The 27,371-nt window shown below is 47.0% G+C and overlaps 1 protein-coding gene across 1 annotated transcript; it reads right to left on the bottom strand.

Annotated features, from left to right (window-relative positions):
* Positions 1–101: 101 nt before the first annotated feature.
* PMS2 (PMS1 homolog 2, mismatch repair system component) lies at positions 102–27,318 on the bottom strand. The gene is made up of 15 exons (XM_032327059.1): positions 27,169–27,318; positions 25,162–25,301; positions 24,228–24,314; positions 23,939–24,041; positions 22,613–22,796; positions 19,683–19,850; positions 19,007–19,104; positions 17,797–17,896; positions 16,143–16,227; positions 14,256–14,411; positions 11,076–11,934; positions 6,900–7,067; positions 4,441–4,541; positions 3,855–4,024; positions 102–845 (listed from the first exon to the last, which is right to left on the bottom strand). The coding sequence occupies exons 1-15, from the start codon at positions 27,189–27,191 to the stop codon at positions 702–704; spliced, it is 2,586 nt and encodes an 861-aa protein (XP_032182950.1). The 5' UTR covers positions 27,192–27,318; the 3' UTR covers positions 102–701.
* Between the last annotated feature and the right edge of the window lie 53 nt (positions 27,319–27,371).

Below are 27,371 nucleotides of genomic sequence, written 5' to 3'. Positions count from 1 at the left end.
TTTGACAACAGAGCTTCTGCTCTCTCCAGTACCACGCAGGACCAGTAACAGAGAACATCCTGCGATTCACACCACAAGGAAAGGAAATCGTGGCAGCAAGGTTACAGAAAAATCAATCTTTTATTTCCCCTTGCCTAAGACACTGCTTTGTCAACGGGGCAGCACTGGGGAACATTAAAAAAAAAAAAATAGTGACCCCAGGCCCCACCTGGGCTGTCTTCTTTCAGCTGGGGAGGGACTCCCCCTTGTGTTTTGTTTTGATTCCTTTTTTCTAAATTAAATTTAATGTGCGTTAGGATTGAGAATGACTAACGCAAAAAGACCGTAATTTTATGAAATTAAGCCATTATGAAGTTAATCAGATTACGGGCTGAACGCCGCAGACAACAACAGCTCAGGCCACAGCAGCAGAGGCCAGAGTGACTTGCGAGGCATTCTTCCTATTTCTATGACCTGTCCTTGCTTGTACACGCACACACATTCAAGCGCAGAACAAACAATGTGGCAAACAAAAAACGTCGCAAGCAATGCTCCGTGTAGTTTGAAGAGTCTCGAGATGGCTTCTAAGGATCTGGTCTTCTTCTTCTTTTTTTTTTTTGAGTAGGTTTTTTTGCAAACAAAAAATGGCTAGTTAAAACTCTGCATTTGGAAACATAAAAATCTGCAATAAAATGTATAGTTCTATAAAATGGGAAGCGTTGTCAGCTTTGAGAAAGGACGTCCAGGTTGGCAATGTGTCTCATGGTTGGCCTTCCGTGGGGACAGTTCCAGGGGTGGTCCATCTCGCCCATGTGGGTAATGAGTTTTTTCATCTCGCTTGTGCTAAGGGCAGTTCCAATCATCACCTGAAGAGGAGACACAGCGATTTAAAGTTGTACTGGTTTTGGTTAGAATAGTGACTCTTTAGGGGCGCCTGGGTGGCTCAGTGGGTTAAAGCCTCTGCCTTCAGCTCAGGTCATGATCCCAGGGTCCTGGGATCGAGCCCCACATCAGACTCTCTGCTCAGCAGGGAGCCTGCTTCCTCCTCTCTCTCTGCCTGCCTCTCTGCCCACTTGTGATCTCTGCCTGTCAAATAAATAAATAAAATCTTTAAAAAAAAAAAAAAAAAGAATAGTGACTCTTTAGTAGCATTTTGCTCTGAAACAAAGACCGACAAGATTACAACTCAAAAACAGTGTTCCCAGAGAAATCTTTCTCCAAGGGACCCTACCTACCCTCCACCATCTCAGGCACCCCCACCTTTTTGGGAAATCCAGCCCCTCCCCCACAGCTGCACACCTCGACCAGAGACGCTGACCACACCAGCCAGTCTCCACCACCGCCTCCGTCCCACTGCCCTGACCGGTCACCTCCCTGCGGCCCCCTGCCGGCCAGTCTCCACTCAGCAGCCAGCAATTTATTTTGTGTTTTTTAAAAATGTTTTTTAAAGATTTTACTTATTTGAGAGAAAGACAGAGAGTGCGAGATTAGAGTACAAACACAGGGAGCAGCAGAGGAGAAGCAGGCTCCCCGCTGAGCAGGGAGCCCGATGTGGGGCTCCATTCCAGGACCCTGGAATCCGGATGGCTTCCATCTGGAAACTCATTTGGCTCATCCAGAGCCGAAGGCGGATGCTTAACGGACTGAGCCACCCAGGCGCCCCCATCTTAAGGGAAAAAAGGCAGGTCAGATCACAGCCGCGGCTCACCTTCTCAGCGCTTGCCTCTCACCTGGCTAAGAGCCCACAGGCATCAGCTGATTTGGCCCTCACTGGCCTTAGTGCCTGCACCTGCAAGCTCGCATTCCTCCCTGTCCCCACTCCAGCAGGCCATCTCCTACGGATAGACCACGCAACCACCTGCCCCAGGACCCTGACACAGGCTATGCCCTCTGCCCAGGAGACTCCATCCCCAGATACTTAACATGTCTCACTGATCCCCCCCACTTCAGGCTTCTGTCCCTGACTCCTCTCAGGGGCACTCCCTGTCTGTCCCTCTGTGGCCCTCACCCTGTTTTTCTCCATAGCACATATCCCTACGGGGCATACACAGGGCAACGAGCAGGGTCCACAGCAAACACGGAGAAACCGACCCCTGAGAAACACGCCTGAGCCTACACGTCCCCTTCCTTCTTCCACATGCCACGCGCCGCCCCAAAGTCACGACAGACACAGGGCTCTGCCACGCTGGAGAGAAACAAGGCAAGTATCACCTGGGGGGCCGGCCTTGAGTGCCTGAAGAGGCTGCTTCAGAGGGGAGCTCAGGAGGAGCCCAAGGACAGGAGGTCAGCCAGGTTGATGAAGGACAGCTTGAGGCGGGAGAAGGCTAGAGCAGCCGTGGACCTGGAAGGTGGCCCGTGTGGCTGCAGCTGAGCGAGCAGACAGGGCGAAGGGCCGGCAGGGCAGAGCTCGGGCCCCTCGGGGTGCTGCAGAGCAGAGCCACGAGGCTCCTGGGCCTGCTGGGGGGCAGCGGGCCCGAGGGCAGCCTGTGGCCGCAGGGAGCTCAGAGTCACCCTGAGACTGGATTCTGAGAGGCCTGGCTGTTAGCACAGGCGCATCTTGCTGCCCCCCCCCCCTCCGCCGCCCCCGTCACCCCAGGATCAGGACACCAGCTCCAGGTCTTCATCAATCAAAGCTCCGTGGCTGGAAGTCGAACTCAGACCCCCACTCTCTGCTCTAAGTACCCCCCCGGAGTAACGTCATCCAATCCCAAGGCGGTGGGGTGCCCCGAGTTTCCTCTCAGGCACTGACATTTCCTCTGAGCTCGGATTCATCAATCTGACCGTTTTCAGACACGTCCACTTACAGCCTGACCGGGCCTCAGACACGACTTTTAGGCTGGAACAGCTTTTAGGCCACCCGCCCCCGCCACCACCACCAAACATGAACAAGCCGCTGCCTTCCGCGCCCGCCCTCCCTCCGCTCTGGCACCCCCACCTCAGCCCGCCCTCCGCCACCACAGCCTCGGGGCAGCATGGGCTCCTGGGGGCCCCCGGGATCGTCAGGCCCTGCATGGGGCCCCGGACGCCATGCTGGCTCCTCTCCAGTCACTCGGGCAGCCTTGGGCTTGGGTCAGCCCCCCACCCACTGGTCTTCGCACTTCACGCCTCATCCAGAGGGCTTGTCCTTGAGGGGCTCCATGTCCCCTTCCCGGAGTCAGCTCAGATGCCCCCTCCTCAGATAGCCCTTCCCCGGTCACCACGTCGATGGCTCACCCAGGTTTCCGAGGCCACTCCCCAGCCCCCCACTGCTCTAACTTCTTTCCTGAACGTATGAGTGTTGGAAGTTGCCATGATTTTTGCTTATATCTTTTCCTCCCAACTAAGCTATAAGCTCCACAAGGGCGAGGACCTCGTCCTTCTTGTCATCTCTGTGTCCCCGGCACAGGGACGGGACAGGCCACACGGCCCAGGCTCAGGGAGTATCTGATGAAGGGAGGGCGTTCCGGCCGCTCCCAGGAGCCAATCCAGCGGTGATCCAGATGTACCTCATTTACTTTGACATCAGGCCGATCACCCCCCCACCGCCACCACCTCTGGGACAGCCCAAGCGGCAGCGGGTGAACAGGGCACCCCATGAGGTGCCCACCAACGGAAGGACTTACAAAGTCCCTTGCAGTGGCCTTTAGGGCCGGCAGCAGCAACGCTCCTCTGCCCACAGAGGACAGACAAACCACGGGCCTAGACAGCTCACCGCTCCAGGACGGGTGACAGCTCTAACAGGGCATGCTGCCCGTAATTACAGCCCAGAGGTCAGAGACCACACAGGTGCGTGCAGCTTTTGGGGCACGCACGCTCACAAAAGCACGTGGCTGTTCCAGACGACGACCCAGGGCAGTTCCGGCCACTGTGCTGGCAGACGAGCACCCTTTACTTACAGACTTCCGACAGGCTCTGGAGGCAAACATCTGCCTGACTCGGGAAGGCCGGCACATCACCCCGGGGCTGTCGCTCAGCATAAAGATCAGTTCGTCGATGTCCTGGGGTCCGAAGGTCCAGTTTTTACTCGTTGGCAAGGAAATCAATTTAGCCCTTTCGGTGACTGGAGCTAAAAGAAGAAAATTTGGAGAGGACTCCGTTTTTTTGTTTTTTTTTTTTTAATTTTAATTAATTTATTTGACAGACAGATCACAAGTAGGCAGAGAGGCAGGCAGAGAGAGAGAGAGGAGGAAGCAGGCTCCCCGCTGAGCAGAGAGCCCGATGCGGGGCTCGATCCCAGGACCTTGAGATCATGACCTGAGCCGAAGGCAGAGGCTTTAACCCACTGAACCGCCCAGGCGCCCCGAGAGGACTCCGTTACTTGAGGAGCACACTCCCCTCCAGAGCTACCTGTGATACGGGAGGGGAGGAAAGCAACAATATGCATTCTGGGGGGGCCGTGTCCATCTCTGATGAAATGCACGGATCTACAGAACCTCAAAGACTGTCCCCGGCGCTGACAGGACGCACGTCTTGACAACTCACCCTCTTCGTCAATGACAAAATCAAAGCCGTTCTTTCGGAATATTTCCAGGTTTTCTATGAGAACAGCTTCATTGACAGCCGTTAAGTTGAGAGTCTGCGGTCTGAAAGAACAGAGAAAAGCGAGAGATTCAAACCCAGTCTCGAAGTCAGACCTTTAGCTACAAAGCAGAAGGGAAACTAAACCAGTACGTGTGTCTCCGAATTCCTTTCAAAAAGCAATGTTTTTAAGCAGCAACGCTTTCTTGAGCTATGTGCCTTTCCTGTCATACGACTGCTTGAGAATTCCTGTTTGATCTTTTATTAAAGTTAAAATGACCACAAAAGCAGCTGGCTTTCCTCAGTCGCCCACCCCCACCCCACGGCCTGGGCTTCTCCCAATCCGCTCCTTAAAGATAACGGGAGAACACGAAGATGCCATCTTTCCCCCCCGTGCTATGTTACAGCATCTGAAGCAGAATAAAGAGCATTTGTTTGCCATCCTGCCGCTTCTGTCTGAGGGGCAATCCGTCCACCGGTGCTCCTGGATTCACCGAGCGCTTAGCGACACAGATAATGGCTCAGTCTCTGCCCTCATGGAATAAAAGACCAGTGGGGAAGAACACCATTGATCAAGTGGTCAAACAAACTATTATTACAAAGCAAGCTGCCGATCGGGAGAAAGAGACACTCAGGCCATAAGAGCACAGAGCAAGGGAGACCAACAGGGAGGCTGGGGGCAGGGAAGGTGTCTGAGGAAGGTGCCTCTGAGCTGAGATGAGGGGAGGGGTGGCGGCAGTTATCAGGTAATGGATGGAGGGGCGAGTGCAGGGACAAGCATTCTAGGCAGGGACAAGTCTATGCAAAGGCCCGAACGGACCGCTGACGTTCCCAAGGCCACACACAAAGACACTTTGTTCTTCTTGATGGCCATGTGAAGATTTATCAGGCCTGTCCAGGTTTTGGAAACAAAAGATGGCCATTGTGCCTTGACTACAGAGAATGAGGAGGTGAGGGCGCAGGGAGGGCCAGACTACACAGGGCCTGGTACAAAAGGATGGACCTATGATCTTTATCCTTGAAATATGGCCCATCTAGGAATCCGAGTGGCCTGTGATTACCTGAGCTAACCTGAAATGCCATAAATGAGAGGTTATTTATCTAAGATGGCTGAAAACTAAAAGATCTCTGTAGAAAAAGTAGGAATAATCCAGTGTGATAAAGTAGCTTGTTTTTTTTTAGGACTTTATTTATTTAGAGAGCATGGTGGGGAGGGGCAGAGGGAGAGAATCTTCAAGCAAACTCCCTGGTGAGCCCCCAGTCCAATGCTGGGCTCAATCTTATGACCCTGAGACCACAACCCAAGCCAAAACCAACAGGCAGATGCTCAACCGACTACGCCACCCGGGTGCCCTGATAAAGTAGCTTATTGAATGTCTTTAGTGTTACTATTTAGACCTGCTGAAAATAAACAGAATTCACCCATTCCATAGGAAAGAGAGTACTCTGTAAACTCAGCGTATTTTTCCTGCCAAGTGACTGTTGTAGCTGAAGTTTTCTTCACACCAGCAACTCCTCCTGTTAGGATCTGAGTGTGTTTCTCTAGGTCGTTGAATTCCCCAAATACAAATCTAGGACCTCGGGGCACCTGCGTGGCTCGGTGGGTTAAGCCTCTGCCTTCAGCTCAGGTCATGATCTCAGGGTCCTGGGATCGAGCCCCGCATCGGGGTCTCTGCTCAGAAGGGAACCTCCTTCCTGCTCTCTCTCTGCCTACTTGTGATCTCTCTGTCAAATAAATAAAATCTTAAAAAAAAAAAAAAATCCAGAACCTCTTCTTCTAACTTGGCTTAAGGCAGGTCTTCTGGTTTACCTGATACACCCTCCCACTACCCTGTAAAGTGGTCAGTGTAAAACAGGCAGTTTGGCAAAGGAGAGAGAAATACCAAATTCTGCAGTGACTTATCACTGGACCTGACCTTGCCTAGCTGAGGACTGACACACAGGCAATGCCATCTCACTGAACACACGACATACCATAAATTGCCCTTCATCAAGATGATTTTCTGGCCAACCAGAAAAGGTAAAAGGCTCGATACTTAACACGTAACAGGGCACCTGGGTGGCTCAGTCGGTTAAGCCTCTGTCTTTGGCTCAGGTCATAATCCCAGGGTCCTGGGATCAAGCCCCGAGTCAGGCTTCCTACTCAGCTGGAGCCTGCTTGTCCTTCAGCCTCTGCCCTCCCCCTCCCCCCACCCCACCCCCACCACGTGCTCTCATTCTCTCTCAAATAAATTAATAAAATCTTTAAAAAAAAAAAAAAGAACATAACATATTAGCTGTATGAACTTGGGCAAGTCACCTAACTACTGTGTTTGTGCCATAAGGATGCTTGTAAAGGACAGAGACACACGCGTAAGCCCTGAGGTCTTAAACTTTAGGGCTGAAGAAGACACAGAGAATTCTGAACAGGAAAACGAACTCACGCTATGAGCCTCTGACCCTGGAGGGCAGTGTGTTGCTGCAGCATCTCAAAGTTGTATTTCTCATCTGTGGCGTGCTGGTCCACTATGAAGATGTCGGCGTTCAGTTTGGTGATTATAAATCCCAGGTTAAACTGACCAATGATCTCCATCTCGGCGAACATCGTTTTACTGCGTGTAGACAAAGTTCATTATGAGACATTATCATTTTAAAAGATTACTTTTCATAGACGGTAATACAAAACAAACAGTACAAAAACATCAAACAGAGAAAGGCCCTAATAATTTCACTTTCTTGGGGGTGCCTGGGTGGCTCAGTTGCTTAAACAGCTGCCTTTGGCTCAGGTCATGATCCCAGGGTCCTGGGATCGAGCCCCACATCAGGCTCTCTGCTCAGTGGGAGCCTGCTTTTCCCCCTCCCTCTGCCTGCCTCTCTGCCTACTTGTGCTCTCTCTCTCTGTCAAATAAATAAATAAAATCTTAAAAAATAAAAAAAATTTAAAAATTTCATTTTCTTTTTTAAGATTTTATTTCTTTGAGAGAGAGAGAGAGAGCGAGCAAGCACACAAGCGGGGGCAAGGGGCAGGTAGAGAGAAAAAGCAGACTCCCCGCTGAGCAGAGAGCCCGATGTGGGGCTCAATCCCAGGACCCTGAGATCATGACCTGAGATGAAGGCAGAGGCTTCACCCACTAAGCCCCCCAGGTGCCCCTAGTAATTCCACTTTCTAAAGAAAACATCAGCTGTTGGTTCATTCCTCCAGCTCCCCAGAGACGCATTAGTTATGACTGTTCCTTTGGCGTACAAACAAAAATGGGATCCTAATTCTTCCTGCTGTTCTACTGCCATCACTTCACAATGTGTCTCAGGTGCGTCCTCAGACCCTCCCGTATCGAGCTCCTTCATTCTCTTCGGGGGCGCACAGGAGCTCACTGCGTGGGTGTTACCACAATGTGTCTGGCAAAGTCTCTACCAAAGGGCACTTCAGCTGCTTCCATTTCAAGTAATAGGAAAAACGCTAGAACAAACGTTCATGGATGTAAATCCGCACTATCCTGGGGGTATCTTGGTGTGATGAATCCCTAGGTGCGGACATACATTTTTCTGTATTTTGATAGACCTACAGAAGCGTGCACGCCCATCAGCAGTGTGCAAGATACCTTTTCCCACCCCCGGGGGTCAGTCCTTCTGACACCTGCCAAGCCCACCAGCGGGTTGTTGGGTGGGTGGCTTCAAAGTCTGACTCCGTGAGTGACCACGGGCGTCAGGGCAGACGGGAGACACACAGCACCGCTGATCTTCACAGGGGACGCGGACATCGCCATTCTCCAGCCCACACAACTCATGAGCACCGGCCCCATGGCCGCAGGACACGAGACTGTCAGAGCTGGGGCGGAAGCACGCGGGTTCGCAGACCATGCCTGGAGCAGAGACCGGAACCAGCCCCTTCTTTCTGTAAGCGCTCCCGTGCCCCGAGGAAGTCTTCCCACAGCACAGCGGCCGCCTGGGCGCCTGTGGGGCCTGCTTGGGTGGGTGCGTCCCCAGTCAACCAGGGGCGAGAGTCTAGCAGTGACGCCTCCGTGCGCCGTGGGTTACCAACCTCCCATTTCCTGTCGACAGGGAGAGCGGAGCACGGAGCTCAAGTCCAAGGTCAGGACCAAACCAATCCCCAAGCCCTATCTTTGAGGGTGTGTCTCCTGGGACCATTCCTGGTAATGATTCCATGTCAGAGTCCAATCAAGATACAAAAACCACACCCGTGATTTGAACAGGGAAAATTCATAAAAAGGTACTGGAAACTAGTTGTAAGGTTAACTACTTAGTTGAGTAACACAGGAGTAACACAGGAGTAGCAAACGCAGGAAGCAGCTCCCACCTCCAGGGATGCACCTGAAGAAGGAACTGCAAGAGCACCCCTACCCTCGCCCCCAGGGCTGAGTTTCGGACCTGCCCCCCACTGGATTAAAGTACGTCTGCTAAGTCTCCGGCAGCAACCCAGTGAGCAACGCTGGGCCTGTGGCGGCTGCCTTGTAGGAGGAAAAGACAAAGGCAGCCAAGAAGCAAGGAGAGAAACCAGGCTCGGGAAGTGTCTTGCAGTGTCCCTCCAGCGCCCCCTACTGACAAAGCCTGACAATGCCCCAGGAGAAAGGCTTCACGCGGTCCAGCTGCCAGGGTTGCAAAGTAGGCAAAGTACAGTGGATTTGAGCTGAGAGGCAACACACGAAGGCCAACTCCCTGGCTCCCCAGGTAAATTACCCACGGGAAGAACGTGAAACAGCCCGAAAACTCAGGCAATTTGTCTTTGCTGGTGTATTTCCCACCATGAACTAAAACACTGTAAACTTTTACAATTTGATATATTTAGTTATAACTCAAAATATAAACACAAAAGCTGGTAAACATGACCACAGTACCTTCAATGGCTGCCTAATCTTTCACTCGGAATGTGTCTCAGGAAAAAGCCATCAGCAGAAGCATAGCTCAGAACCAAGAGCCGATCCAGCAGCCCTGCACTGAAGGCCGGAAACCAATGCTGGGCCCACCACAGACCAGGGTTCTTCAAGCAACCAACTGCACTATGTGTCAAAATGCAGATTCCTGGGCCCCATGAGATCTACTAAGCAGAACCTCCCAAGGCTGGCCACAGTTCTGCTTTTCATGGAAGCTTCCTCGGTGATTGTTATGTACCCAAATTCCAGAACCATGACCACAGGTGATCAGTGAGTATTTGCTGATTTAAAAATCACTATTTTTAGGGGCACCTGGGTGGCTCAGTTGGTTAAGCATCTGCCTTTGGCTCAGTCATGATTGGCTCAGGTCATGATCTCAGGTCCTGGGATCGAGCCCCGCATTGGGCTCTCTGCATAGCGGGAAGCCTGCTTCCTCCTCTCTCTCTGTCTGCCTCTCTGCCTACTTGTGATCTCTCTGTGTCAAATAAATAAATGAAATCTTTAAAAAAAAAAAAAAAAAGAAAAGAAATTACTGTCAAAATTAGGCAAGCCTACTTGTCTGGACAAAAAGTGCCACAAAATTTCAATGCACTATGTACAAGACACAGCCCGTTTCAGTACCCGCTCAGACAAAACATACACAACATTCAAAAAGATGAAAGTTACATATTTCAAGAAAATTCCTCATTTTTAGAAGTCACAACACTGTATATGATTATTCTCAACAAAGTGGTGGTGACCAGCATTTTCTATTAACAGCATTAACAGTTTTCTTTAAATTGAATCCCTTATTACTTAGCCTTACCCGAGGCAATCTTCTGGAAATCACAGGTTTGATAATGCATTGTAATTTCTGGTAATAAATCAATAATAGGGGACACCTGGGTGGCTCAGTCAGTTAAGCGTCCGCCTTCGGCTCAGGTCATGATCCCAGGATCCTGGGATCAAGTCCCGCATTGGGCTCCCTGCTCAGCAGAGAGCCTGCTTCTCCCTCTGTCTGCCTCTCTCCGTTTGTGTGCACACATGTGCGTGCCTGCTCTTTCTGACAAATAAAGAAAAACTTCTCTAAAAATAATAATAAATAAATAAGATAAAAAATTTTAAAAAATAAATCAGTAACAAGAAATAGCAATGTCTCCGAAAAGCACCAGGAATTCGGTTGCTGTGAGCTGGAAATCTTCAACAAGAGGAAGGAGGTCGGGGTCAAGGAGGCACTGACTAATATGGGCTGATGGAAAGGATGTGCTAAGAGATTCTAAGGAAACAATTCTTGAAAGGTTTCATGGAGAAAGAGCTCTTCAAAGAAAATTAATTTGCTACACATGAGAGGCAATGAAAAGAAGGTGGTGAATGGAAAAAACATCACCAAGGACCCATCTGTGAGGCTAATTAATGACCAATCTGTGCAGTGGAGATGGACTCTGAAATCAGAATCTTCGAGAAGGAAGATTCTCCGGGACAGGAAGAGGGAGGAGCTTGGGCAGGTGTGATATGGGGATGTGCCAGGTCTGTGGTGCGGGGGAGGCCCCCAGGTATGTCTGTCTGTCCAGCAGCCAGAGGACCAGACCCTTGCACAGAGGCGGGGCCACACCTGCGCCCTAAGCCAGGAGAGGAGAGGCGGGCAGAGCAGAAGACAGCCAGGGGCGCAAGAGCAGAGCCTGGAAGAATCAGCCTTGTCCCTCACTGCAGCTCACAGACACGCGCACAAATGCTACCAAGGAAGAAGCTTACCTTATCTCCTTTCTCAGCTCCTCCTCTGCGGCCTGGTTTTCTCCGGGGCAAATCTTAGCCCTGAACTTTCTACACTTCTGGGCTGCTTCTCTCTGCTCTTCTTGCTGTTGTAACTGCTTTATCCGATGAGCTAGAGAGCGCATAGAAAAGGCCAGGGGCACAATTTTCTTGTGGATTTTAACCGCCACATCAACCTGAGACGCTGACGAGGTCTGAGTCTTCACCGGCCCTTGGTGGGCGTCAGAACCAGAAGGGATTCTGTCTTTCTTAAAACGCTTTGTGTGTGAGGAGGACAGGTCGGCAGGCCCGGGCAAGACTCTATGTGTCCGACCCCCATCCTCTTGGTCGAAATGGTCTTCGGGGTCTGCAGAGTGATGGTCAGTCTCAGGGGACTCCTCCAGAGATGCCATGCTTCCTTGGGAAAACCCCCTGTTGGTGTGATGGCCCGTTTCTGGGGCGCCAAGCCCTTCCTCCTGGTCGGCTGGCAGGCAGCTGTGCCCAAGGTCCTGCTCTGTGTCCCCTCTGTCCCTGCGGTCACAGGGGCCCTTTTCTGAACACATCAGCTCCTCCTGGGGTTCGCACGAGTCTGTGCCAGGGCTGGGCTTCTGGGTGCAGGGGGGGTCCGAAGCTCCAGGAAGCCGTTCTTGTCTCTTCTGTCTTGGGGACACCCGCCGCAGTTCAGGGCTCTTCGGACCCTGAGGCCTGCTCTCTGTTGTGTGCCGAAGAGAAAAGGTCTCTCTCAGTCTGGAAATGGTCACTGCCCTTTTCTCTTCTCCTCCGGTCCTTAGTGAAGTGGCACCATCCTGCTTTTCTGGCTGACGCTTATCCGTTTCTGCCGAGTGCGTTTTTATTAAGTGACCTGAGTAGATACGAACAGAGCAGAGTATCAGCGGCGGCGCGGAGATGGGATCAGACAGGGTTTCCGCTTGAACAAGCCCTTCACTAAAGCAGGGATCCAAACGGCCGATCAAACACACTCCCAAATCGGGCGCCTGGGTGGCTCAGTGGGTTAAAGCCTCTGCCTTTGGTTCAGGTCATGATCCCAGGGTCCTGGGATCGAGCCCCGCATTGGGCTCTCTGCTTTGGTGGGGAGCCTGCTTCCTCCTCTCTCTCTGCCTGCCTCTCTGCCTACTTGTGATCTCTGTCTGTCAAATAAATAAATAAAATCTTTTAAAAAGAACAAACAAAACAAACACTCCTGAACCTAAGGGAGCCAGCCCTGCTGTCCCCATCAGAAATGGCGCCCACGCCGGCCGAAGCCAAAGACAGGGATGTTCTTGGCTCTTCGAGTCATGACAGCCCAATCCTGGAAACGACACAGCTGGCCACCAACGAACCGTGGCGGGTAAATACAAGGGAATGCTGCACAGCAAGGAGAGGGAACGCACTGGGTGCCCCACGCGACATGGGTGAGTCTCAGGAGATATCGAGAGAAAGCAACAAATCCCAAGAAAGTCGAGTACTAGGTGGCTTCAAATTAAAAGCAGGTAAAACGAATCTGTGGTGTCTGAAGTCAGGAAAACGTCACCACTGGGCAGGAAGCAAGAAAAGGGGTCCCAGGGTGGTTGAGGGGTGTCATTTCTTGACCTCAGGGCTCACACATTTGTGTCTGTCTCTGTATCCAGTCAAATGGCTGAAAAAGGACACTGGTCAATCGTGCCTCAGGATGTTCTGATATTCTAGCAGGTTCTTTTTACAGGGGAGCCTCTGGCAAAGTGCCTGGGAGCGGGCTCAGAGATGCCACCCTGGCCCGTTCCACAAAGATGCGTACGCAACTGACCATCGTCCGCTCCCCACTCCATGCACACCCGGATCTGCAGCACCCCACACCGAGAGCAAGCGGGGCGGACGGGGGTTCCCTGCATCCAAATCAAAGCTCCGCCACTCGACTGTCCAAGTTTCTGTGCTCCTGCCCCACCCCAGCCCTCGGGAGCTTTACCTCCACGAGATTCCAGGTTATCAAAATGGGAGTCCGCCCGGTGTCTTCCAAATCGCCCTCTCCCACGCCTGGGGTGCTGGGAATGGAGGACAGAGCTGCTCTGTATCCCTGTCCCTCCCCTAAGCCCCTGACTTATAGCAACTCCTTTATCTTCCATGTTCAAAGCCTCATCCCCAAACCATTTCCTCTCACTGGGAGCCATACTCATCTTGTCACCTTAGCTTTCCACCAAACCCTAGTTTCAGCACCCTCCGCGGCTCTGGTCTTCCCCCAATTTGGAGGCTACAACGAGGGGCACCCACGACCTCCAGCTCTGCGCACGCGGACACGGAGACTGGGGCAGGCTGGTCTGCAGAAGACAGGATGCCCCCCACGGAGCAGATGTGGCCCTCAGGGGAGGTCATGGCCCACCCTTCCCTCCGCCAAGGAGGGCAGCTGGGGCTCAACTCTGGTCCCCCTCTCAGATGTCCTGGCTGCATGTGGTTTGGATAAAAAAGAATCAAACTTTAAACAGATGGCTGATCGCGTATGACCAGGCAGTAAGCTAACGGTCATGCCTGTTACTATTACAGACGTTGGGTGAGCTTTGTGGCAACACTCATTCCAATGTGGCACTCCGTGAAGAAGTCACGGGGTGACACGAGGGAAAATGGCAGAGTGAGGGCCTCAGACACTCCCCACTCCAACAAAGAAATGAGAAAATGGGCAAAAGTGGTCAGTATCGGCTTTTTCGGAACTCTGGAAATGAACAAAAGGCTTGCCCTGCACACGAGTGTTTATTAAAGAGAAACCGTATAGTCCTGGCGAACCCGCATCTTCCCTGGGTCGGCCTCACATGCCACCATTTCTATTATCCATCAGATTTCCTCACATCTGCGGCTCACACTGTCGAGTGTGATGCCTCCTCTGAAAGAGGAGATTGTTGGGGCGCCTGGGTGGCTCAGTGGGTTGGGCTTCTGCTTCGGCCCAGGTCATGATCTCAGGGTCCTGGGATCGAGCCCCGCATCGGGCTGTCTGCTCCGCTGGGAGCCTGCTTCCTCCTCTCTCTCTGCCTGCCTCTCTGCCTACTTGTCATCTCTGTCAAATAAATAAATAAAATCTTAAAAAAATAATAAATTAAAAAAAAATAAAAGAGATTGTGTTCCATGTCAAAAAAACCTATCCCTCCGGAAACAAATAATGCGAAGTACCTCAACAGCTGTGAGTTTTAGAAGCTGTCTGTACACCCACATTTCTCTCACCTTCCACATCCAACAACGGCTGCTGAGAGACACTGAGTTTGTTGACGTCACTGTCAAACATTCCTACCAAAGACGTCTTTAAAATTGCCAACAGAAGCTTCTCTTCTTGCAGTAAAATTTGCCTTTTATCTGGAGTGACGTTGATATCAACACATTCTAAGGCAAAAAAAAAAAAAAAGAAAAAAGATGTTTCTTTTGTTTAAAATCACCTTTAACAACAGAAATTTTCCCATCTACAGTTTTTTTCACTGGCACTTAACAAAATTACTTTTTTTTTTTTAAAGATTTTATTTATTTGAGAGCAAGAGAGAGAGAGAATGAGTGGAGGAAGGGGCAGAGGGAGAGGGAGAAGCAGATGCCCCACTGAGCAGGGAGCCTGACACAAGACTCGATCCCAGGACCCCAGGATCACGACCTGAGCTGAAGGCAGACGCTTACCCAACTAAGGCACCCAGGCGTCTCATTAAAATCATTGCAATGTCCAGATTAATATTCACAAACTATAAAATTAATTCTTTCAAATAAACAAGAAAAGGATGAACCATTTATTAAATGGATGGAATATGCAAGTATTCAATTGGGTGATTTGCAAAAAAAAAAAAAAAAAAAGGCAAATAAACACATGAAAACATACTACAGAAACTATAAGCTAAATGAGGTCCTTCCATCTCCCACTGAGATTGGTTTAAAAATTATACTACCCAGTACACCTCTGGTAGATGTGTTCATTAATACAGCACAGTCATGGACACAGTAATTCTAACTCTAGAAATTTTTTTTTTTTTTTTTTAAAGATTGTATTTATTTATTTGACAGAGAAAAATATCACAAGTAGGCAGAGAGGCAGGCAGCGGGTGGGCAGGGGACTGCCGAGCAGAGAGCCCGATGCGGGGCTCCATCCCAGGGCCCTGAGATCATGACCTGAGCCAAAGGCAGAGGCTTAACCCACTGAGCCACCCAGGAGCCCCTCTAGAAATTTATCTTAAGGAAATTACCTAACTCACAGATAACAATTACAAGGATAGTATTTAAAGTTCTAAAAACTTAAGACAACTTAAATAAGGATAAAAATTTTAAAGTTTGAGATACTAGGCACTTTGGTGGCTCAGTCAGTTAAGAGTCCTGACTCCTGGATTCTGCCTAGGTCACAGTCTCAGGGTCATGGGATCGAGTCCCGTGTCAGGCTCTGCGCTCAGCAGGGAGTCTGCTTAGAATTCTCTCCTTCTGGCCCTATTCCCTGCTTGTGCACACACATGTGTGCTCTCCCTCTTTCAAATAAATGTATCTTTAACAAAAAGTTTAAGATACAATGGAATAGAATGAACGCAGCTACTAATATCATGTTTCTGATAATTTTTAATGACATGGAAAAAGGAAAACATTCATGTCTAAAAATAAAGAGCTTGATACAAACCTACTCAAAATTATATTCTCCCTGCAAAGGATAGGAGTAGGTATATACGCCATTACCTATTTTTTTAAGTTGTGCACCATATCTCTAAGTGCTTAGAAAATAAAACTAAAAAAAAAAAAAAAAAATTAGGTAACAATAAACCAGAATTTTCCCAATCAGAAGAAAAATATGCATCATTTTTAAAATCAGGGAGAATGCTTAGCTTGCCTTCTCCCTTGGGTGCCAGGAAAAAGTCACATTTGTCTGATAATACAAGTAATCCTGTCTCAAGCAGAATCAGGAAAATCTATAAAAAAAATAAGTCTATAACATTAAAGGTCTGTACGTAAGAAAAGAAAAGAAAGAAAGAAAAATACATTGTCAGTAACTATCGCTACAAAAGTCTCTTTCCGGTCGTTATCAGGGCTTTATGATTTCATTTCATTCCTTTTGGGGTAAGGCACCAATGTGACAGAGAGCTCGGTGGAACTTACCTGAATCAACAGAAATGTTAAGAACGACAAATGGATACTGATGTCGATTATACATGTGATAGACCTCGTTCACGAGCCTGGAGACCTACACACAAAACAAAGATTAAAAAAGAACATCTGTTCCCCCAACATGCAGTCCTAACTAGAGGGATGTATTTTAACAGCTTTATTGAAGCACAGGAGGCCTCCAATAAACTACACGTATTCAAAGTACACAGTTTGAGAAGTTTACAGTCAAGGTCAGTAAGATTATCATCAAGACCATCAGTACAGCCATTGCCCAGAAAAGTCTCCTCGTGTCCCTCAAAGGGATATTTTTAATTATCAACCCCTAAACCTGAATCTTTTTCCAATCCAAAGATGCTTTTGAAGAAATATCAGAAGATAGAGATGCAGCCTATTTATTTATCTATTGGTTATGGTATTTCAACTCTGGTGTCGTTAACATGATGCAGGTGCAATTTAAATGCTCATAGGGGTACCTGGGTGGCTCAGTCATTAAGCGTCTGCCTTCGGCTCAGTTCATGATCCCAGGGTCCTGGGATTGAGCCCTACATTGGGCTCCCTACTTCTCCCTCTCCCACTCTCCCTGTTTGTGTTCCCTCTCTCATTGTGTCTCTCTCTCTTTCAAATAAATAAAATCTTAAAAAATAAATAAATGCTCATTAGACACAGGTTAATGTACACAGAAATGCATTTATATGGCTTTATAATGTGGTTATTAAATAGGGTCAAACTATAAAATCCCACCATCTACAATCCAGTGGAAAATGCATAGGTTGAACCACTAAAGATGCACAATCAAAACTGAACCACTAGGGGTGCCTGGGTGGCTCAGTGGGTTAAGCCGCTGCCTTCGGCTCAGGTCATGATCTCAGGGTCCTGGGATTGAGTCCTGCATTGGGCTCTCTGCTCAGCAGGAGCCTGCTTCCTCCTCTCTCTCTCTCTGCCTACTCGTGATCTCTCTTTGTCAAATAAATAAATAAAATCTTTAAAAAAAAAAAAAAAAAAACTGAACCACTAAAACCCATGTAACCCTATCAGAAAGACCAGCTTCAGTGTGAGGCAGAAGGTATCAGGGCCCTTATTTTCCTGGAAAAGGGACAGAAGAGAAAAAAACATGAAGCATATGCTCATGTGTCAGTCCTGACTAAAAAGTCCACACCTGACGTGCCTGGGTGGCTCAGTGGGTTAAGCCTCTGCCTTCGGCTCGCGTCATGATCCCAGGGTCCCGGGATCGAGTCCCGCATTGGGCTCTCTGCTCAGCGGGGAACCTGCTTCCTCCTCTCTCTGCCTGCCTCTGCCTACTTGTGATCTCTGTCTGTCAAATAAATAAAATCTTTAAAAAAAAAAAAGTCCACATGACGGTCAATGTTCTTAGATGTTTACTTTCTACAAATATAGTAACTTCTATAGTAATAAATATGTTGGGTTACCGATTGGTAAGTGTACACACATATAAAAATGCGTAAATGAAACAGCCATATAGTACATTTATTTAAATGGCTGAATAAGATAATTTAAAGCCATGTTTCTGAGTCAAAGTCCTAAGTTTCATGTAAATTTCCTGTGTCAGGAGACCTTTCTTAGATGATAAATAAAACTGAACGTTAAAGACGAAAGAAAGAGAAAACACAAAAAAATCTTTAAATACCTTTGCTGGGTCACAAGGCCGCCCGTTGATGAAGAAAAACTGTCTGTCTGTTGAACTTCTTCCAACACCATGAGCACAATAAGAGATGAAGCCTGAGATGCTGTTCAATGTTCATACAGTAAGGGCAGGATTCCAAAATGAAAGGGTTAGTAACACATCAGAGGGCACCTTCTTACAGTAAAAACAAAATAAAAATAGAATACCTGGTGACGTGCTAAGTATTAACATTTCAGTTAATGTGTATCTGTGTTCCATTCTCATAAATCATTAAAAGAACACAAACCTTCTGGAATGTTCCATAGCTCCTGTAGTCAACAAATTCACCACAGGCAACGCAGTGGTTTCAAAATGTAATTGCTTCAGCTCTCCTCTCATACTTGACCTATTAAATTCTTGGCCTCATGCAAGGAGTGAGTTTCACCTCAGACTCTCATTCTGGAACCTTCCAGATGACCCCAGGGGCTACCCAGGGAGTCCAACTACTTGTATTCATTATTTCTGCCCATATTCCCTGCCCTTTAAAACTATGCTCTCCATCAGCAAACCCCTGTCTACTAATATATTGTGAAAGTGCTTACTCTCCTTGTGAACTACCTCAAGGATATGCGCCCTTCCATAAGAACAATGTCTGCAAAAAGAAATGAGTCCTGGGAAGCCTGGGTGGCTCAGTGGGTTAAAGCCTTTGCCTTCCACTCGGGTCATGATCTCAGGGTTCTGGGATCGAGCCCCACATCGGACTCTCTGCTCAGAGGGAAGCCTGCTTCCTCCTCTGTCTCTCTGCCTGCCTCTCTGCCTACTTGTGATCTCTGTCTGTCAAATAAATAAATAATCTAAAAAAAAAAAAAGTAAGCAAAATAAATTTTAACATTAAAAAAAAGAAACAGGGGTGCAGGTTAAGCCTCTGCCTTCGGCTAGTGTCATGATCCTGGGGTCGTGGGATGGAGCCCTGCATCCGGCTCTTTGCTCGGCGGGGAGCCTGCTTCCTCCTCTCTTTCTACCTGCCTCTCTGCCTGCTTGTGACCTCTGTCAAATAAATAAATAAATAAATAAATAAATAAATAAATAAATAATCTTTTAAAAAAATAAATAAATCATAAAAATTTCTAAAAAGCAACAGTGATTTTAAGATTAAAATCACCATCTTTAAAAACGAAAAGCTCCAGAGAAAACGTTTGATCGCACTTTTTTCCCCCTGCAGCCACCTACTCACTGAAAGAGGGTGCGGAGGGCGTCAGCTTGGCTCAGCCCGAACTCTTCACAAACGGAGTCACTAGGGGGCAGCTGAACAAAGGGAATGAGGCTTTGCAGCTAAAAGAAAGCAAGTCACAGTTAATTCCTAACAAAAATAGGAGGAACCCAACTTCAGAAAGGAAGATACAGAATGAGGGCTTTGGGTGTTTCCTTTCCCTGGACAGGCCATTCACATTAAGAGCACAAAGAGTTTCGACTGCTGCTTCTGGCAGTAAGAATAAATGTGATTTTTTTAATTAGAAAGATGAACTGCTTGGGCTCATCCTTGTCCGTAATGAATACATTGCCCACGACATATTTTTTTCAGATGAAGAGTAATAGGAGGGCTTTCTTCTCTGGAAGAATAAAGTAAAACAATCTATCCTCAACATTCATTTCTGTGATAAGTATCTAATACAAAAATCAATCACTGGGGGCGCCTGGCGGGGTCCGTCAGTGGAGCGTGCGCGACTTTTGATCTCGGGGTTGTTAAGTTCGAGCCCCACGCTGGGCGTAGAGCTTCCTTAGAAATAAAAATCTTTAAAAAAGGAAACGTGATCACTGGATTTTGTTTTTTATTCTTTGGAAAGGACAATGGAAAGCTGCCCTAACTACGGGAGCAACAGAATGTTTCTTAAATAACCGGCCACCACTACCTGTTTCTGCCCGAACACCGAGGCAATGTTTTCCTTTATGCTGCAGCTCCCGCTGGTGCAGACCACCGGCTGGCGTCTCCCTGGTCCCACCTGATTGCTGCAACTGACACGGATGCCCGCCGAAATGATACAGTACGCGTGCAAGACCTGGACCATTTTGGCATACTCCTGGGTGAAAAAATGCAAATGCCAGACTCCGCGTTACCCTAATCCTGCAAGAATTACATGATTCAAGTTAAAACACGCATCTACCTCTGTACGTGCTGTACAAGAGAATTCACCGGCTTCGGTTCCTAGCCACACTTCTCTCGTGCCCACAGTGTCCATGCCCACTGCTGTAACTTTATTTTTATTCTTATTTATTTTGTTCTTATTCTTAGAGAGAAAGAAAGCGTGAGTGGGGAGGGATGAGGGGGAGGAGCACAGGGGGAGAGGGAGGATCTCAGGCAGACGCCCTGCTGAGCACGGAGCCTGACCCCGGGCTCCATCCCACAACCCTGAGGTCATGACCTGAGCCGAAATCAAGAGTCAGATGCCAACTGACGAGCCACCCAAGGGCTCCCATGCCTGCTGCTATAAAAATCCAAAAGTGCATTCCCTTCAACCCTGTAATCCTTTCTCTAGCAATTTATTCTTATAGAAAGACTGGCACAATCAATTAAAGATATATGACAAAAATGTTTACTGGAACAATCCTAACTGTGAAAAATTAACCTAAACAACCATCAACAAGGAGCTAATTATGAGACATCCATATCATGGCAGAATAATAAAGAATTAACTAATGAGTCAGCCAAAAAGGTACCTACAATATATAATATGATCCTAATTTTTAAGAAAAAAAATCAAAACATATGCATAAAGGTTCTATACATCTGCATACGTGTTTGGACATAAACCAAACTCCGGGAGGTCGGCTGAGACAACATCAACTTTCTACTACCTACAACTCTGTATTACTTACATGTTTCATATTCTGTATTGCTTGATTTCCTTATACTAATTAATTTATCTCAATTTTTTTTCCCAAGATTTATAAAGAAACAAAACTAAAAGGAGTCTGGAGAGACATACAACAATCTGTCAACAGGGGTCATGTCTGGCAAGGATGAGTTCTTTATTCCTATAATTTCTGAAGCACCGATTTTCTTATGATGAGATACAAAAAAAGTTTTTTTCTATATGAAAATTTTTTTTAATAAGATTTTATTTAGTTATTTCACAGAGATCACAAGTAGGCAGAGAGGCAGGCAGAGAGAGGAGTAAGCAGACTCCCCACTGAGCAGGGAGCCGGATGCAGAGCTTGATCCCAGGACCCTGGGATCATGACCTAAGCTGAAGGCAGAAGCTTTAACCTACTGAGCCACCCAGACACCCCCAAAATGTTTTATTTTTAAATAAAGAAAGGGATGCCTGGGTGGCTCAGTAGGTTAAGCATCTGCCTTCAGCTCAGGTCATGATCTCAGGTTCCTGGGATTGAGTCCTGCACTGGGCTCCCTGCTCTGCAAGGAGCCTACTTCTCCCTCTACCTGCTGCTCTCTCTCTGACAAATACATTAAAAAATCTTCAATAAATAAATAAGAAAAATGTTTAAATTTTGCCTGTAGTAAATATATATTTTTGTGAAATGTCATCGTTCAACCAGTACAAATTGCTTTATGAGAAAGTTTTTAGCTGCCTATATTATATAACTTTTTGATTATGAAAAACTATATATACAAAACAGAAAAGCACAAGGAAGACAGCAAAAAGCACACATGATCGCACCTCCCAGGATAACCACAGGTGACAATCATTCATCTTCACTTCCAGCCTTCTTTCTACACATTTGAGGCCAGTTGCTTTGTTTTTATAAAACTGTAGTCATCTGAAGTATAATTACATATACATACATTTATACACAGTTTTTAGCTGTTTTATTTTTATTTATTTTTTTTTAAGATTTTATTTATTTGACAGACAAGACAGACAAGGATCACAAGTAGGCAGAGAGGCAGGCAGAGAGATAGGAGGAAGCAGGTTCCCCGCTGAGCAGAGAGCCCGATGCGAGGCTCGATCCCAGGACTCTGGGATCATGACCTGAGCTGAAGGCAGAGGCTTTAACCCACTGAGCCACCCAGGCGCCCTTTAGCTGCTTTTTTAAAAAATACTGTATTTTATTTTATTTTATTTTATTTGTCAGAGAGAGAGAAAAAGCACACAAGCAGGGGGAGCAGCAGGCAGAGGGAGAAGCAGACTCCCCACTGAGCAGGGAACTTGATGTGGGACAGCTGAAGGCAGACGCTTCACCCAATGAGCCACCCAGAAGCCCCTATAACTGCTTTCTTAAACACGATTATATAACATTCGGTTACTTCATTTTCATTCAAATGCATAAAAGTTGTAATAATTCATTTCTTAGGAAACCAAGAAAAATAATCTTATTAAGACCACAGATGGGGGCACCTGGGTGGCTCAGTGAGTTGGGCATCCAACTCTTGATTTCGGCTCACACTGTGATCTCAGGGTTGAGAGATCGAGCCCCGCAACGGGCTCCGCACTCAGCATCGAGCCTGCTTGAGATTCTCTCTCTCCCTCTCCTTCTGCCCCGTCCCCCCCGGCTCCTGTGCAATGCTCTTTCTCTCTAAATAAAATCCTTAATAAAAACAAACCAAGACTATAGTTAAAATTTAAAAATTTTACTTCTTAAAGAACCCATTCCCATGTTAGAACACTTAATAAATATGCCTTGGTGATTTTTTTTTTTTTTTTAAAGAAAAAAAAGTGGGGTGGGGGTAAATCAACCTAAAGTACAGGCTTTGGTGGGAAAAGGCAAACCAAGCACTTTACAGAAAAATTCAGGGAAGAGAATTCACAAAAGAGTTAACTTTAGTTTCGTGCATGTTATGCCACCGAGGCTCTGGGAAGCTAGGGTTCTGGACTGATTGTACCTTTTTAATATTCCTTTGAAACTCCTTATGACGTACAGGAAGCGTGTGAAACAGCTGCTGCACACTGACAGTCGTCCCTCTGGGGCGTGGGTGGTGGGTTTTCTGGACGATCTTCCCATTGTGATCAAACACCAGTCGAGTCCCGACCTTTGCGGATGCGTGGCAGGTAGAAATAGTCACATCGCTGTGAGAGAGAGCAGGCGCCACGGGGTCAGAAACTCACAGGGCTGCGAATCACATGCTCATTTTTCTGACTTTCGTCCTCTAAAACCCCTCCTGAAAAAATGCTGATCCCTCTGAGTCCATCCAAGAAGTTTCCATGAGTGAGGAGTCACCGTAGCATCTAAGGCTTTGCACCTAGCAGACAGTGAGACACAGAGTTCTGTAAATGCTCTGTTTTGATCAAAGCTTTGATATTTGTTTTTTGATTAAGCTGCAAAATAAAAGATCTCAGAGCTTACATATTTTTTTTTAAGTTTTTTTTTATTTATTTATCAGAGAGAGAGAGAGAGAGAGCACAGGCAGACAGAATGGCAGGCAGAGGCAGAGGGAGAAGCAGGCTCCCTGCCGAGCAAGGAGCCCGATGTGGGACTCGATCCCAGGACGCTGGGATCATGACCTGAGCCGAAGGCAGCTGCTTAACCAACTGAGCCACCCAGGCGTCCCTCAGAGCTTACATATTAATGAATAAAGATGTATTTCCCAGTTTTAGTCCTACTGTTCTAACAATTGTTAACAAGGATCGAAAAAATATTATAGTTCCAATGTATAAATAACAATTCATATAAATTTAGAATCTGTTATACATAATTAAGAACTTTAGTTAAATTCTTTTCCTAGGGGCGCTTGGGTGGCTTAGTGGTGAAGGGTCTGCCTTTGGCTCAGGTCATGATCCCAGGGTCCTAGGATTGAGCCCACATCGGCGGGCTCCCTGCTCAGCAGGAAGCCTGCTTCTCCCTCTCCCACTCCCCCTGCTTGTGTTCCGTCTCTCCCTCTCTCTAGCAAATAAATAAAATCTTAAAAATTTTTTTATCCCTGAACGTTTAAATAAATCAAAACCAACACGTCTATAACTTACAGTCTCTGAGCTATTTTGACACTGAGAAGGGCAACAATTTTCTTTACAAGAGTATTTACTTCATTTCATTGCTTACATTTCGGAAGTATTACCACTTAGATTGGCAGTAAGATAAAACAGAATGTGGACATTAGAAGTTGAGGCATTCAGGATAGAAAAGAATAAGCAATGATTCTAATCCATACATTTTCATTTTCAGAGAGATCTTTTATAAGGGGTCAAGTTAGTAGACAAAAATATTCCATCACCTCAGTGCACAGAGTGAGCTCAGGGCTTCTCCCCGAAAGCCGAAAGTTTCAACCTGAGTTAGGTCAGCAAAGTCTTGAATCTTAGAAGTGTGATGTTTCAGAGCTGAAAGAGAGGTCCACAGTAAGACCCAAGACGTCTCAAGTGATATACCACTGACTATTCACAATACCTGCTAAAGTAACTGGTTTCTAAAAAGGCATTTTTGTGTTTCCGAAGACAGTGTGACTCAAAGTTGTTGAACCATTTTGCCCAAATATTTTAAAACAGGATGAGAAAAATTCCACTTACTTAAGCCTTCAAAGTTGTCTTCTTCTACCCCACATCCATTGTCTGAAACTTCAATGAGCGCCACCCCATAGTCTTTAAGCCTAAGATCTGAAAAGTTTAACATACTCATTTCTCAAAGAACTCATCCATCAAAAGCCTTTCTAGTGACGTGATTTATAACTTACCTAACGCAAAGGTGAGTCATAACTATACTTATTTAAATGTACTATTGTCATTTGGTGTACTTCATTTTTTTTTAAAGGTCCTCTTGGCAAATTATTAACCCAGATAAGAGTTTCATTTTCTTCCTTTCCTTCCTACTTTTCTTTCAAACGGATAATTTTAACATAGTCATTAAAGAGAAGAGGCACTGGAATCTGACGTCCCAGAATCATATGATCCCAGCTGTGGAACCTCAAAAGCAGTAAATTCTTGTGCCTTCATTTTCTTATTTGTAAAACAGGTAAAATTACAACAATAGTAACTCCTATCTCATAAGGTTGTTCTGAATCTTAAAAAAAGCCATGTGGCACATAACTAAGAACACAATAAAAGGTAACTGCTTTTATGATTACTACTATCTACCTAAGTATGAGGCACCTAAGAGATGCTCAATTAAAGCTTAAGAAATAAAATTTATGGGGCGCTTGGGTGGCTCAGTGGGTTAAAGCCTCTGCCTTCAGCTCAGGTCATGATCCCAGGCTCCTGGAATTGAGTCCTACATCGGGCTCTCTGCTCCGTGGGGAACCTGCTTCCTCCTCTCTCTCTGCCTGCCTCTCTACCTACTTGTGATCTCTGTCTGTCAAATACATAAATAAAATCTTTTAAAAAATAAAATAAAATAAAATTTCTCGGTCTACCAACATTTGATGGTCTCAATACAATCACAAGTGTTTCTTGAATAAAAGAGTAATAACTGATGGTTCCCTGTGGCTTAACACTCTCCCGAACTTACCAATAGTAGTGGCTCCAGCATCCACGCTATTTTCAACCAACTCCTTCACAGCAGTACTTAAACTGAGGACTACTTGTCCAGAACAAATCTGATGGACTGACTTCCGATCGATAGGTTTGATGGCCTTAGCAAGTTCTGTGCTAAAAACACGCATTATGAGAACCAAAGTGAGGAAGCATTTATGTATTTTCATCTCGGTTTTAAACCCAGGAAATGATTCACCTCTACTAATAGCCAATGCATCTAACACGTGCATTTATTATATTAACAGATCCATTGATTACATTCACAAATATACATGTTGTTCTATAATTCTTACACTTTCATCAAAAAAAACTTCTGAATAGATACTTCCAATGCAATGGATATTTAGAAATTTAGTTGTGCTGGGATCTACATGGAGGAAACACATGTACCCCTCCACCAATGGGTCAATAATCTTCCGCGACAATGGGCTCTTCTTCTGAAAAGTGAAAGCAACACTTCTCCCACCAGTGGAAAACCCAACAGCATATTGGGAAATACACAGTGTTTATGTGAAAACCAAAACCATCTTAGAAACTGGGTACCTGTTGTATATCTATTTCCATAGGAGCCTTTGAATCTCCCCTCCAAGTCCAGCCTGACAGCTGCTGCTTTAACAAAAACCCCCAAAGTTCTTGGCCTACCTACCTTAAGAGTTTCACAACCAATCTGTTTCTACTCTCTCCCTATTCCTACCCACCCTCCATGCTACCAGTTACTTAAGAAATCACAGATCTGGACAAGTAACTTCTCTGCCTAAAATATCTACAAGTATAGGGGTGCCCGGCTGGATCATTTGGAGGAACATGTGACTCTTGATCTTAGGGTCCTGGGTTTGAGCCCCATACTGGGTGCAGAGATTACTTGAAAAATAAATTAGTTAATTAAGTAAACTTTGGGCGGGGGAATCTATGAGCATCCCATTATCTGTTATATGAAAATCTAGTCCTGTGCAAAACTGGACCCAAATCTACTTTTCTCTCGTTCCCTCCAATCCTCCGTTCACCAACTCCCCTATATTCTAGTTATAACAAACTGTTCATATCACAAGCTCTTTTAGACACTGCACCTTGCCCATGCAGGTCTGTCTAGACCGTTCCCCTCGTCCTCCTCTGCCTCGAAAACTCCTGCTCATCCCAAGAACACATTCCTCATGTTCATTAGTTTAGCCATTTTTTTGTAAGAGGCTTAATTGATCATGTGGCTTTAAGAGAACCCAGGAGCCTCCCTGCGAGAGAAATCTTTGGGTAGTCTCCCACAACTGCTAACACACAGCAGACCCTCAATAATCCCTTGTAAAACAAGCAACAAACATCTTTACTCTTCGTTCTACCTTGCAAAAAAACTTCTCTCAGATTTCTCTTAAATGTGGAAACTGCAGATGGCAACACAAAATGGAAAGAAGTGTCTCTGACACTTACTTAGTCGGCAACACACCATAGGTCACAAGTCCACTTCCGATATTTATGTGGAGGACGGGGCATGAAATAGTTAAACACGGACAGCGAATCTGCAAGACTAGCCGGGACACTCGCCCCTCCGAACTGGGTTAGTAAACAGCAATGATATGCTCAAGGAGATGCCAAACTTCTGCATTTTTGAAACCTGTGCGGCTATGCAAATTAGCATGTTTTGAAGCCTCCCCAAATAATCTCAATTTAAAACAAAAAAAAAAGAGAAAGAGAGAAACCAGGTAGAAAAGTGAGTTCAGTTTCCTGGGATGTTGTGCTCCCGTTGCTAGTCGCCGGACACGTCCAGGCGTCTAGGCAGAGCCTGCCTGGGAGCCCGGCCGGATCCCCCCGCCGACCCCGACCGCAAAGCGCCCTCCAAAGGGCAGCGGGTCCGGGGAGCGCCGAGGAGCCCGCTCCGGGGCCTCCCCCGGCTCCCCCAGCGCCGCGGTCTCCTTCCCTCCCTTCCAGGGCTCTGGAACGACGTGGGCATCGGGGATGGCGACCGCGAGGGGACACCGTACGCATCGCTCACCTCGGCCCCTCCGCTAGCTCCATGGATCCAGAACCCGACCCGCCTCCCTGCCTCGAGACAGTTCCCGCTGCAGCTCCCACGGAGGCTCCGCCTCCCTGCCGCCCATTGGCTGCTTCCGACACCGTGCCCCGCCCCTTCCGGATGGGGTCTCCGTCGCTTCCCACACCCCCTTCTTGCCGATTGGTTGTGTAAAAAGTCGAGGC

This window comes from Mustela erminea, chromosome 20, assembly GCF_009829155.1.
Source record: "Mustela erminea isolate mMusErm1 chromosome 20, mMusErm1.Pri, whole genome shotgun sequence".
Taxonomy (NCBI): Eukaryota; Metazoa; Chordata; class Mammalia; order Carnivora; family Mustelidae; genus Mustela; species Mustela erminea.
The sequence above is the reverse complement of the archived record's forward strand: the minus strand, read 5'-3'. Positions and strand labels throughout refer to the sequence as shown.